Source organism: Cantharellus anzutake (assembly GCF_015039405.1).
Source record: "Cantharellus anzutake strain C23 chromosome Unknown EI90scaffold_66, whole genome shotgun sequence".
NCBI lineage: Eukaryota > Fungi > Basidiomycota > Agaricomycetes > Cantharellales > Hydnaceae > Cantharellus > Cantharellus anzutake.
In genome coordinates, this window is record NW_024067016.1 from 268,869 (window position 1) to 282,563 (window position 13,695).

The 13,695-nt window shown below is 49.0% G+C and overlaps 2 protein-coding genes across 2 annotated transcripts; one reads left to right on the forward strand and one right to left on the reverse strand.

Annotated features, from left to right (window-relative positions):
* Positions 1-1,823: 1,823 nt before the first annotated feature.
* Positions 1,824-3,049, forward strand: EI90DRAFT_2393639 (uncharacterized protein). Its single transcript, XM_039052965.1, has 3 exons — positions 1,824-1,913; positions 1,962-2,240; positions 2,301-3,049. The coding sequence occupies exons 2-3, from the start codon at positions 2,161-2,163 to the stop codon at positions 2,932-2,934; spliced, it is 714 nt and encodes a 237-aa protein (XP_038911106.1). The 5' UTR covers positions 1,824-1,913; positions 1,962-2,160; the 3' UTR covers positions 2,935-3,049.
* A 6,027-nt stretch (positions 3,050-9,076) lies between these two features.
* On the reverse strand, positions 9,077-11,074 carry EI90DRAFT_3077086 (C-3 sterol dehydrogenase). The gene is given in 6 exon segments (XM_039061709.1): positions 9,077-9,164; positions 9,257-9,965; positions 10,021-10,352; positions 10,406-10,637; positions 10,663-10,665; positions 10,680-11,074. 4 exon segments carry the CDS (start codon positions 10,586-10,588, stop codon positions 9,120-9,122), a joined length of 1,269 nt encoding a protein of 422 aa, XP_038911107.1. The 5' UTR covers positions 10,589-10,637; positions 10,663-10,665; positions 10,680-11,074; the 3' UTR covers positions 9,077-9,119.
* Positions 11,075-13,695: the final 2,621 nt, after the last annotated feature.

A 13,695-nucleotide genomic window follows, 5' to 3' on the forward strand; every position in this document is an offset into this window, starting at 1 on the left:
GAGAATGAGAATGAAGGCAAAAAAGTATATGTAAGATGAATATTACGGAGTCGTGAACTTGGTTAATTAATTAATTCATTCATTCATCAACGTACCGTGTGGTGGAACCGGAGGGGGTACTAGAACACTTTTCGTTGTAGATGCCGAGTTGTGAATGGGTTTTTTTTGCATGCAAGGAAGAATGGAAGAATGGATTTACAGTAACGGCATGCATAGAAAAGGCTCACTGTTTTGGACGACCGGAACGGGATATGTGCATAGGATGGGCGTATGATTGGAGGATCCGAACGGTGGACGGGGGTCGAATGGGAGTGATAGCGATGCAGTACATTGCATTGTATACGGACGACTAGAACATCGCAGTACTGTGTGTGGTGGAGATGGGCACCGCTGCATATATATGAACACAATATCACCAGAATCGCGCGAGGTACCGGTCATATACATAGAATGCGATTCTAGATTTGTGTGTCGAGATCAACCTGACGCGTGATGCTTTATATATGTATGAGCACGCAAATGAGCGAGGTCGGAACGAGTGTGCCCGAGAGATCGGTTAGAAACACTGGATCGATCGGCTGTTTCTGGGGGGGATGATGTTGACCTTGGCCATGCAGGCTGAGGGGGGCATGTGCACAAGGGCGCGTGATCTGACAGGGTTCACTAGTACTTTGGGGGGCCCATGCTGAAAGCGACACATGATAAAAAGGGATCCGGACCACGGAACCCATGCACACAAATCTGGGGGGGTTGTTCAGTAGGCTCCCTCAGGCTCGCATGTGACTTTTCATCGAAATAGCACATGCTTGAAAGTCAAAGAGAAGAGAATTCAGACATTTTTAAGTGGTTGGTGTATGTATGTGGAAAGGGGCGCCACACGGAAATGTTGAAATGTTCACACCCCTTAGTGGGTTTCATGATGGGTATGTAATGTAGTTTGGAGCGACTAAGGTAGTAAGTATTCTGTCGGGTCGTAACGGTATATATATGGAGCCTTCTGGTTGGAGATAGGAGGGTCTGGGGTAGCACGAGTGCGATAACCAAAAAAGTAACGACGCGTCCTCGTCGTTTTCGTTGCTGTCTGGCTGTTCGTTCCCAGCTGCGGATGTTGTTGTTGTGTTGTTGTGTTTGGGGGCCTGACACCCAATTGTGATCACGTGGATGAAGGGATTTTGCGATGGGGTCATTATATTGATTTTTGAGGGCTATAAACTGCCATGCAGTACTCTCGCTTCTTTTTTGAGTTGTGGACGCGCGTCAAACGCATGCGCCCTCGCCTTGGGGTCATATAGTATACACAGGTTATTACATAATTATTGACTCCCCTGCTGTGCTGTGCATGTGACATCACGGATGGTTATGTCGCTTGCGCACCATAATATTCGAACTGCTCGAACTGTGATCTTTCCTGGGCTCGCAGTGTGCAGAGTACTGCAGAAGTACAGAGTACAAGTGAGGAGGGGAACCCCCCGCTTTTTTTGGACCTTACCCGTATACATAGTTCAATAACCGAATTCTGGAACCCTTCCGTCATAGCATTCAATACAAAACGTCCGCCGGAGGGATTGCCATTTGTAGCGATCTCTTCTTACATACATAACAACCCCTCCCCGAAAGGCAAGTTTATGCCAGCTGCAAAAACCAGCGAGGGAAATAGGAAAATATCATCCTGGCAACAAACAACTCTTTTCGTCATCCCCCCTTCCCCTCGCTTCTTGTTTTTGCTTTTTTCATCCCTACTTGACCCGCGGGTAAAGTCCAAAGATCACAATCCCTTCCTTCATTCCCCCCCCTAATAGCTCCAGCTCCCTTTCCTTTCCTCTTCTCGTCGTCATCATCCCCACAGTGCAATAACCACACTCCGAGTTGCTACCTAACATACATAATATACCTCGAAGTCATCCCTGACCGCTGTAATCTTTTTTTCAGTGGTGGATGATCACCCACTTACTTACTTACAGAATCAGAAGCCTAGTCCCACCCAAGTCTTTTTCCACCCGACCAATTACTACTTACTGCCACGAGTTCAACTCGCTCCCCCCCCTCCCTCCCCTCTTTTTATACTCCACCCCTCCGGCCCCTCCAGCGACTCTAACCATCTAACTGCAACCCATTCTTTGATACTTCCCCCCCTCCCCGACCTAGCGTTACCTTCTACAAATGCACCGCCAACGGATTGACGACCGTCGTCGTCTGCCTGCAAATTTGACTTATCCTCGTAGATACAGCCCGAAACCGAGGTGCGTTGTCGTTCGTTCACCTTTCTCAACTCGCGCTTAGACCTTCTCTCTGTCTCTCTCGTGGCTGTTGCGCACCTACCCCCTCCCCCTCGAATTCCTACCCTCACCAATATATCCCCTCTTGGTTTTCTTCACCGCCTCACTTTTGGGTTACCAAGTTATACACAAGACGTCATTCGATCGTCCTCGCGGTCGTCTGCCAGTAAACCTCTCGACAGGCACGCTACGGCCAGCGCTTCCAGTAGCAATAATAGTCTTCCCACAGAATCGGCACTTTTGTCATCATCCTCGGTATCTTCATATTGCAGTCATAAACAACGAAAGAGTGCTAGCAGGTCTACTGCTCCGTCTTCCTCGTCGTCGTCCTCGTCGTCATCTCCGTCTCCATCTCCTATCCGACGTGAGAGTCCGCTGGTTACGTCTATACCTTTACCGTCGGTTCCGCAGATCCCACTCTCATCTCGAAGATCACATCCTTCCAGCTCCACTCCTCCTAAACTTTCTGCATCATCAATATTGTCATCGTCATCGTCATCCCCATCGTCAACTCCATCTCCAGCGTGCCCAACAACTAACAACCACCGGAGTCAAAAAACAGCCTATTCAACGACGTCATCCCGTTCTTCTCCTCACGTCCCCGTCTCCGTATACGTCGATTCGCGTAAACAACCGCCACCACCGGGACCAGGCGTGACGCGTGAATATGCCATCGTAACGATCATTCCCGGAAAGGAACCATCACTTGATGGGGAGTATTCCGATGAAGATTGGTTACTTTACGAGTATTCCTCTTCTGGTGAACACTCCAGTGCTGCGGATGATGACGACGATAGCGAGGAGGACAGTTCTGGTTCTGGTTCCTCGTTGGATTCCGAGTCTGAAGGTGATTCGGTTAGTGCGCGGACACCTAGGAGTAGTGCTAGTATGACACCGCGTCAGACACGAACACGAACATTAACTCCAGCTCAATCGGAAGCACAAGCACCAGCACCAGCAGCAACACCAAAGCGATCTAAAACTAAAATCCCTCGAGCACCCAGTCGTACACCCCTTTTCCCCGTAGCGACTAAATCCCGAAAGAGAGCTTCTTTAAAGGAAGCTCATCGGAGGCGATTTGGAGCGTTGTTCCCTTTGGAGAAGGATAGTGTCGAGGAGAAGGAAGCGTTGAGAGAAGGTGGGACGTTGGCTGAGTATGTGGGTTTGGTGACGTGTAGGATCGATCGATGCGTTCCTTCGAGGAAGAAGAGCAAGACGAAAGGGAGGAAAAGTCAGGGTCCTCCAAGTCCTGAACGTCGGGAGTTGTCGTCATCGAGTGAGAACGAGAGCCGAGTTGTTACGGACCGTGAGAGGTCTGCGGAATCCTTCTGTTCATGTTCCGCTTCGTCGTTGGAATCGTCGTCTGGAACGACGTCAACTTCTCGATCGTCAACGTCTCCTACGACAACTGCCGATTCGATCTTTTCACCTGTTCCTTCACTATCTACGTCCCCATCGACTCTATGTCCATCCTCCCCGTCCTCCTGTCGTTCCACTGCATCTACTGTCTGTCCGACTTCGTCTTCCAGTCCTGCTCGATTGAGATCTCCTCGAAAGTCCAACAAAGCATCCAAAACTCCATCTTCTACTTACTTCTATCCACCACCACCACCCTCCGTACCTGTCGACGCGTATTCATGTCCACTTGTGTTGGGGATGTTGGAGATGTATATTGCAGAGTCGGAAACGAAAGCGAGAGTCGAGACTGAGAAGGCTGAGAAGGAGGAAGAGGAGTTTCAGAGGAGTTTGATGGTTGCAAGAGAGATCGAGGAGAAGAGGAGGGAGAAGGCTGAAGCTAAGGAGAGAGAGAAGTCCCATTCGGTGTCTACGCCGAGAAGGAGGGGGAGCGTGAACGGGAAGTGGGTCCTGTTGGGAAACGTGGATGGTCTTTCCAACGAGGGGTACGAGGAGTGTTTGAGCTTCGATGCATCCTCGTCGCCGTTTGACGACGACGACGACGATGATGATGATAAGAAGGATGCGGCGGAATTATGCTCGTCGTGCAAATCCAAATTGGGTCCGACGATTCACCGACCTCAACCTATCATGACGGCTTACGGCTATCGAGCCAAGAGCGAACACATCAAAGCTATTTTCTCATCCCCTTCTAAAGATGATCTTCAACCTATCAGTCTGTGGAGGAGGAGAGGCATTACTACTACTACTACCACTACTACTAAAGCTGGTGGTGAGAAGAAATGTCGTAGAACGGAGGGCGATGGAGTTCCACCGAGCTGTGTCGAGTTTGAGACGTATTGGACGCCTCAACGACCTTCGAGGAGGAAAAGGAGTGGGAGTTTCACGGGTGTCACTACGTTGATGGATGATGTTGTTTTTGTTCCTTCCGTCGTCGTCGGCAGTGGTGGCGGGAGGTCAAGATCTCCTGATCTTAATAATAATAATAAGAGAACATCGATGGATGGTCTCGGTGGCGCTGGGACGACGACCAAGAATGCTAGCGGTGTTAAAATCGCTGGGAATTCATCGTCTGTGGCGGTGGCGGCGGTGACCTCTTTAGACTTGGATGGGCGTCTTGGTGTGGAGGATTCGGTGATCGATGACGAAGACGATTCGGATGAGTTGGTGGACGATTTTACGATCCTTACGGTTCCACCGCGAGGTCGATCCCCTTCTCGATACTATTACTTGACGACGTCGTCGTCAGCAGCGAATCCTACCAATTCTCAAACCACTTCTACTACTTCCTCCCCCTCCCCCTCTCCTTCTTCCACCTCGTCGTCCCACTCGTCGTCAGCACCACCTCGATTACCATCGCCACCACCACCAGCTCAATCCCACCTCCCTACGCGAAAACGTTCGATAGCGGATCAGAGGTTCTTTAGGGTGTACGCGTTGGAGAACAGCATTCGAATGAAGGCGAGTGCGGATGGAGTCGAGTTGGAATGGTATGGTAGTAGGGCCATTACGATGTGTAAACCTTTGAAGGTCGTTTGTTCGACGGAACGGGCGGAAAGTCCTTTGAAGATTATCTGTGCTGCCGAGGACGTTTGAGCGGTTTTTTTTTAAGCGTCCAAAGGTAGGGGGGGGGGGGGGGGCATTGTGTGTGTGAGGGCTACTTGGTGCGCAACACGTAAATGGATTTTTCCCTTTTTTTCTTTTTTTCCTTCTTCCTTTGTTTGTTTGTTTTTTGGTTCCTCAGGTTGTTCTGACGCGTTAACGAGCTTTAATTTGGGTTTTGCGTGTGCGTGCGTGCGTGTGTTAAGTTGTTGCAATCATGTTGGAATTTTGATAGCTAGGCTTGCACGTTAGCTATCCTTATGTTTTTCTTTCTTCTTGTTTTTTTTTAAGGCTGATTCCTCATCCCCCAATGTCTGCATCCATACATACATACATTTTTGTTGTCATCACCTTCCATCTTTTCTCTTTCTTTTGTTCGACATGCAGATATATGTTTATGTAACCACATCGCACAGTACTACTTCACCATCTTGTCCATCCTTACAATCGGCTCATGCATTTACATAGCTACTAGTGTAATATCGTTTCGTTCCAATAACAATTCCATGTTTGTTTATACACATATTACGCATACACTGTTAGTACGTACTACTTGACATATGGATGGATGGCTGGATGGGATGGGAGACTCGTGAATTATGCGCGATTCGGCGAAGTTTGTTCCCATCCGTCGGCCGTCATCGATCTTTAGGCATGATATGTAATTAGCCGGATTGGAATCGAAATTTTGCTCCGGATGTGAACTTGACAGTGGAACATATATATCCATGCCAACGTCGATGTCCTCCCCCCCCAGTCAAGCGCGGCACCCCTCTCAAGATCTGCCAATTTGGAGCGAATTCAACCGTACCCCAATCCGATCCGAATCCGAATTATCAGGATCGAGCCCTTTACATTATTCAAGGAAGAATCAGACAGAATCAGAGGCGGAGACGGACGTGGGAGGGACCGGCCGGTATGTTGTCGGGGGGGTGGGGAAGTAGATCTGGGAGGAATTCGGTGTTTAAAACCTGACAATGTATAAAATTAACATGTGCGAGGGTACTGCCCCCTTTTTTTCTTTTTTTGATTTACAAACATACATGATATTATAGGCTCGCGTGAAGGTATTTAATTTGGGGTGGGGCTGGTTTCGAAGAATGGGGGCGAGAACTTGTGCCTGCATGCTCGCGTGATCAAAACCTTGGAGGTGAGTAATGTACATACATATACTTGGGGATCGATCGTCTCGTCAGTTAGATCGGTGGAGGGACCGTCGATCGGTGAAGCGAATATTGTTGACAACGATATGGCTAATAAGTGATATCTTGTGACTTGTGATGAGGTCCGAGGTCCAAGGTAAGCTTCCGGCTGGCAGTAAACTTCAGTACCTTTTATGCATGTAAGTACATTTACTTTTGCGGTTGCGGCTGCGGCCCCACGTAGCCTTGTGCAATTGCCAAGCCATACACCCCGCGGCGTATCAGACGACCTTTTTTGCAACCTGGTTGGCTTGCATGGGGTTCTTTATTGGACTCCGAGGCTGGCGTATGGAAGTACTAGTACTTCGCCAGACCGTGGGGGATTGCGGGGACCATTTTGCTGTGGGATGCATGTGGGGCCATGACACTCCTGTCAACGCACGTGCACAAAAGTATACCAAGTAGACTAGTACTGTATCCTCGGCTCAGTTTTACCTTCCACTGCTCGCTTGCGAACAACACGTCATCGAAACGTCATTAACCCCCCCCCAATGATTTGCAAATTCGAATCCCTGCAATAACAACAAGTCGGCAAAGTCGGTTTTATGAAAACCCCATACATAGCAAGTAACGGTTTCTAATCCAGCTCTTTTTTTCAATTGTTCCTCCAAGAGTTGCCATTGCGGTTGCACACGGATTCATTAACTTGGGTATAAATGGGTCGCGGACTCAAAAACAGTAATATTGTGCCTAGCTAGTAGCACCCGATATATACTGGTAGCAGGTACTTCCCTGCAATGGTAGCTAAGGTCTCTAGGATTGCTTGGTTGGAATAGGCCAGATGACTGGCTTCAAGGTGTTATATATAGTCGTTTATAGTACTCTACTTTAGCAGGGGTTGGGATCCTGCCTACCATGGTACGGGTATCTCACGAATATGAGTTCTCGCACGTATACTAGAGCATCCGTCATAACGCAATATAGTGGGCATGTCCACCTGACCTGACTTGATCTCCGACTTCCCCCTTCTCTCTCTCTTCTAGTCGCTCTTATCTTGTTGATAAGTACTCCACCACCATTCAGAGACACCCTTTTATTCTGGGGTTGGTGAAGTTTCTGTCCGAATCCTCTGGTCCTGGTCCTGTACTCGTGACTCGTTAGTTCCCTCCTTTGGCTTGTTCCTGAGCGCTAGGCTATCGGCTGCAAGCCGCGTGGACATGGATCTTCTCATTATCCTATCCTTCTGGATCGAGCATTCATGATATTGATACCGTGAAGAAAAAGAGACCATTTTGCCCCTTGCGCAATTGAGAGGTGCAACCGCACACATGTCTTATGATCCGATTCAGCACTGGAGTCGGTTCTTGTGCATCACTCAGTGTGCCAAATGCGGCGGCGCGCAGCTAGATCCACCGCTGAAGGGATCTACTGAAGATTTAAAAAAAAGAAAAAACTTAGGCCCGTAACGCCACTTCCTGGCTACATTGAAGGTGTTATCGGCCGAAAATTTGTGTGTGGGCTGAAACAACCAACAGCGTAACATCCCTTAAGCCCATAGTATAGGAGTCATAAACATCATAGTTGGTACACAGGGATGATGAAGGTGCTAGGAGGGGGCATCTGCGCAACTGAGACCGTGGCAGGTAGCCTGCAAGTGCCGAAATAGGAAAGTTGCCTGTCAATCGGAACTTGCCGTTTAGCGCCAAAAACGTTTTGGAACGATGACAAAGACTTGCGATTTTATGTTACCTGTGGAACTCGTTTTGCATGCGGTTGAACCGTTATGGATAAATAATTCTTTTTAGATGAGGCTCTGATTCCAGAGTCTATTGTGATGTACACTGCTCGGCGTGGCAGTTATGCATGGGGAACGGGGAAAAGTCTACATAACAAGGCATTCATTTTCAGGAGCTCGTCGCGCGCCTTAGCTTCACTGTTGGAAATCGCCGTGGCTGACAAAATTACAACGCTTATTCATTTAACGCAGTGGTATTGATGCGATAGTACTGATAATGTTATTTTTCACTGGCTATCTTCGAGACTGAGGTGATACCCTTTTCTTCATAGGTTATGTTCGTATAACTTGTCCGCGGCCTGTAATAGGTGTTAGAATCATCACCGTACATACGTGCATTCGTGGAACTCGTGGAGCTATTTTTTCTCCCTTCGAGTTTGATGTCTGACTATGGAGGCCTCAGAGGTGGTGTGCAACCAAGACCAGCAATGGCAATGGAAACGGACCCTCTTTCTTTGAGCCGGGAGGAGGGTGCCGCCCTGTTCTTTCCAAACTACGCCGATCTCCGATAGGGCGAGATTTCACGCTTGCGACACCGCGCGCATTTTTCCAAACATACCTCTCTGCCTCATGCAGGTACATACCCGGTGGCGTGGGTAGACACAACTCTTGAAACCCAGGTACATCAACACTTAGGGAAGTGCGCAACTTCATCGGAGCGAAGTTTGCGCGCATGTCTGCTGACGATGACTGCACCACTAGTACCAGTCCCCATTCTCTGTTCGCAATACCTGACGCCAAAAAATAAACAGACAAGAGTTTGGGTGCATCGGGCACATTCTCTATTCCCAATCGAACCGACAATGTCTAATGTAAAAGATAAATAGCCAGAGCACGAAGATTGCCTCGGATCCTGAATGGTAACGCCGAGTAAAGCTGTGATGAAAATCAGTGAACGGAATTGTCCGCCTTGACCTGTTCTTCTTTCCACCACTGATCCCACATCAGAGGAAGCGCATGGAAAAATGTAACGTAGGACGTTGAACATGGAGATCAAAGAAGTGGAAGAGAACGCTACAACTCACCGCCGCAGTTCTTTTGATACCTTCCTCGATACCCACATCAGGTTCGTAACCTAGCACCCTTCTTGCCTTCTCAATGTTAAACCACCGATGGGTGTTACAATAATACACCCTCCCACGGGTGAATCCCGGTTCGCGACCCAGAAGCCGGCTGAACCATTCGCTCATCGTACCAAGTATCAATCCAAACGAGCTAGGAATCACGATTCTCGATGTTGGATTTTCATGTCCCAACGCTTTCCACATTGCCCTCAGGAAATCCCAAAAATACATGGGTTCACCATTCGTGATGAAGAATGTTTGGCCTGCAACTTGAAGTGGGTAGGTTGGCTCGATGTCGAGTGCTTCGGGTGTGAGAGGGTCGAATTTGGAACGGGTGAGCGTTTTGGGTTGGCGACCTTCTTTGAATGCCCAGTAGGCTTGTTCAAGCTCGGGAGTGAGTTCACCGACGATTGGACCTGGTGGACGGGAGAAGGAGGTTGGGACGGTGTATTTTCCTGTAGTTAGTGTGATGGATGGCGGGTAATTCTGGAGTACAGTAGTTGTGTCAAGTGGAGGATCAAGAAGCTTGTCGGCGGCGAGGAGGTGAGCTTTGACGACGTTGCCGACGTAAGTCCAGTCGAAGAGATTGTTGTTATTACCGATTTGGATACGGGTCTGGTTGTTTTTAATGACGGATACTATACCCGGGAGCGCAGTACGGTCCCCGGGTCTATTTCAATGGAAGTAAGAGGCAGCAATGCATAAAGGGAAAGTATTTGACGCACCCGAATATGCCAGCAGGGCGTAAAGCGACAGTATGCAGGCCCTCCTTCCCATTAGCTTCAAGGACTAGAGCCTCAGCCTGAGCTTTAGACTTGTTATATGCGTCAAGTTGCTGTTCCGGAATAGGCAATCGTTCGTCCACGCCAATTAAATCAGTCATATTGTAAACGTTCCCTGCACTACTGGTATAGACCAGTTTTGGTACTCCGTGTGCAGCAGCTGCAGCAATGATAGTCCTCGTCCCAAGAACGTTCACTTTGTAAAAGATGTCTTGGTTTTGGTTAATTGCAGTTGGCGATGGTGTTGCAGTATGGAATATGCACGTAGCTGCGCTCTGAGTGAGATGCATTATGAAACCTTTTCTAGTCTCGATTATAATTGACCTACCTTTCGGATGGCATTTCCAACCTCGACTTCGTTGGCCAAATCACCATTGTAAAATGTGACATCAAAGTGCCGTTGGACCACGTCAAAGACAGCAACATTTTTGTCACCCCTAGCAAGCAATGCCTCAACAATGTACCGTCCGAGAAAACCGCTCCCTCCAATGACGAGGTAGGATTCAGGCATGCTTGAGCGAACCGATTTGTTACCAATATTTGGTATGATGCTGATATCCTGTGCTCATTCGGGAAATGCCGAACCTATGTTGCCAGAGACTTACTTATGCTTAGGCTGAAGCAGCCTCTATAGACATGCTATGCCTTAGTTGCCGTCTTAACAATTCGCTTTTTCGCTCCGCCCAGTACTTTTCTCTTTCCCCGCGTTCACCTATTTTCATCGCCCAAAGCTAATGCCAGTATCTCGTCTCGCTCACCCACACCAGAGCCACCATCACCTCGTTCATCAGCCTTGCGTATCTCCTTTCTGTTGGTTGCTCCAATTGAATTTTTATGCCCTCTTTTGCTTTCGCTACTGTGTATACACAAGGTACATGTGGCTACTTTGCCAGGCGGGAAACCTCATGCTGTCGCTCTGATGTCATGGCACCCTAACTGCTTCAAGGGGTCCGTACTCCAGGAGCTGACCCGAGAATCAGCTCCCAGATCCGCCCAACAGAATCCGCATTTGTCGTACCATCGCGCCCTTGAAATGGACCGCAATGGTTATGTACAAAGAGTACCTCGATGGGATCCATGGGCCCTGAAATCGTACAGACACTTGAACGAAGCCCATGTCTTATCCGATGTTTATTTTGGAGCATCAGATCATGAGAATGGGCTGCAACAGAGGATGACCTGCATCAGATGCCAGACCATGAGATCGACCTATGTTACAAGAAGGTTAGCTTGGGGATATATGAGAACGGTGCTTTTTGTCATGTATGGTGGGAGTGCGGTGAAACCCTAATGAACTGGGGTCAATGACATCGGGAAAGTATCGTTGAGGAGTTATGTAGTGGCCCGTAAAGCTGCCAAATGGAAGGAGATGTGGTCAGCAAGGAGCCTAAACGAGTAGGGCGTGGGAATACTTATCGTCAAAAATAAGTAGATCAGAGACCAACAAGATGTAGTCAGTAATAGGCCTAAACCCTGGAGGTGGAAATACTTACTCAAGAGGACTCGGAGTGGTCTGGAGACCCAGAAAACGGAAGAAGATGTGGTTAGTAATAAGCCTAACCAAGTAAGGAGTGTAAATACTTGCCGTCGAGAGTAAGTGGCCCGTAAGCCTAAGAGATGTGGTTGGTAATAAGCCTAGGGTAGGGGCGATACTTACCGCCGAGAGTAGTGGTCCGTTGACCCCAAAAAAAATGGAAGATGTGGCTAGCAGTACGCCGAAAGGAATAAGGGGTGAAAATACTTACCGTCGAAGATAGTGATTATATGCGGCAGCGGCGGACGAGGAGATGGGAGATTCCTAGAGAACGAAACAACAAAATAAAGATTAGCAGTGGGCATGAGTTGCTGTGAAAGGATCAACTGTCAGCAGTTCCCCACGGAAGAGAAAAAAGGGACCAGAGAAAGGAAACCACGCACCTTGCGACCGGCCCGGGAGAGCCAGAGCTATGCACCTAGCCGCTCCCCTGAGGAGAAATAAGCACAAGTCCCCGGCAGAACCAAGGACCAAAATTTGAAAAAGAAAAAGGAGGAAGGAAGGAAAGTAAGTTAGAAAAGAGAACCGCATTCCCCGATCCAGTCTAGCTTATACTCCTGAAGACATATAGCGCTCTGGGGTGGTGCATATTTCGCTGCAGGGCATGACGTTCGACATTGGGGATCCAGGAACATGCTCATCGCGTTATACAGCGCTCTGACCTCGAATACAGTTTCTGACAGTGATCCTGAGTGTCAGAGAAGAGAAATACAAGTAGAGGTGCATGGCGCATCTGGTGGTGTGGTACCCCTGCAGGGTACCTGGCATTGGACGTGTCCGGGCTACAGGTAAGAAGGAGAAGGTCATCCATATGGAGAAAGAAGGAAGGAAAGGGACACAGAAAGCAAGGAAGACAGACAGGAGATGTTAGATCGGGCAGATTCAGATGACTCTGGAGTGGAATCGGAGACTTAGCATGGAAGGACCTTGGCCTCAGCGACTCAGGTGGAGTGCTGTGCCATTGCTGGTTGTCCTGGGGGTCCCTAATTTCGAATCCAGCAGAGGGAAAGTCTCTTGGGGGGAAATCAAGTCGATTTTGGACTGAGGTTACAAGTTACTATGTACATTGTATATAAGGAGGGGTCCAGAATCAAAAGGAGCAAGGGTACTCCGAAAGCAGACAAAGGGAGCTGGAAGGAGGAACAACACCGAGGGTCAAGGGTTTGACTCAATGGTGTTTCCCAAAGGAGGAGTGAAGGGCCAAGGCCCAAAGAGGAAGGAAGGAGGATGGGAGTGGGGAATGGCCAGCTGACTGAATAGAAAGGAAGCAACAGCCCAAATAGGAATGAGGGAGAATAGCGGGATTGAATGGAGCAATGAAATAGTTGCAAGGTCCGAAGTAAGTCCGGAAAGTCCGAACTCAGAAGTTAAACTCCGGAATATTGGCAAATGTAATTAAATGGAATGAGCTAACCAATACAATGGGTATAAGTGGAGGTGGGGTCAAAGTCCAAGGTCGGAGCTAAGACCGGAGGTTCCGGAAACGGAGATGCAAACAGGGTTCCGGAGCGGAGGTCCGGAGTCAGGAGCATAGGTGTTGTGTGCTCGTCTGGAAGGTGTCAAGGTTGAGGTCAGATCCAGAATGTTCCGGAGTCGGACCGAAGGTGGTGTCAGAGCCGGAGGTGGGATAACCTCTTGGAAGTTGGCAAGGAGAAGGTGATGGAAGGGAAGTAGGGCTCCAGAGTCAGTTTCGGAGTTCCGGGAGCCTGGAGTGGAGGTCGGGATTGTATGGATATGACAGGAGAGGGAGAAGGAGGTGGCACAGCATGGCACAGGGCAGTGTGCCCTGACACAAAACTGGTCAGTTTTGCCAGTTTAGCTGTTGGGGCTCACACAGCCCAACTGTCAGGGGATGGACCCCTCTCTATGACCCACAGTCTAACCTGTGAACAGCCCTGTCCAGGGCACAACTCTACTGTGGGTAAGAAAGTGAGAAGAAGGTTAACTTCTCACTTTCCCACAGTGGCCCAATATGGTGAAAACTTCCGGGGATACCCGGAAGTCACATGAAGGATGGGAACCGGGCCCGGAGCATGCGGCATGTGGGGTGGAAGTGCACATGTGGGTGTGGGTGCAGGCTAGTC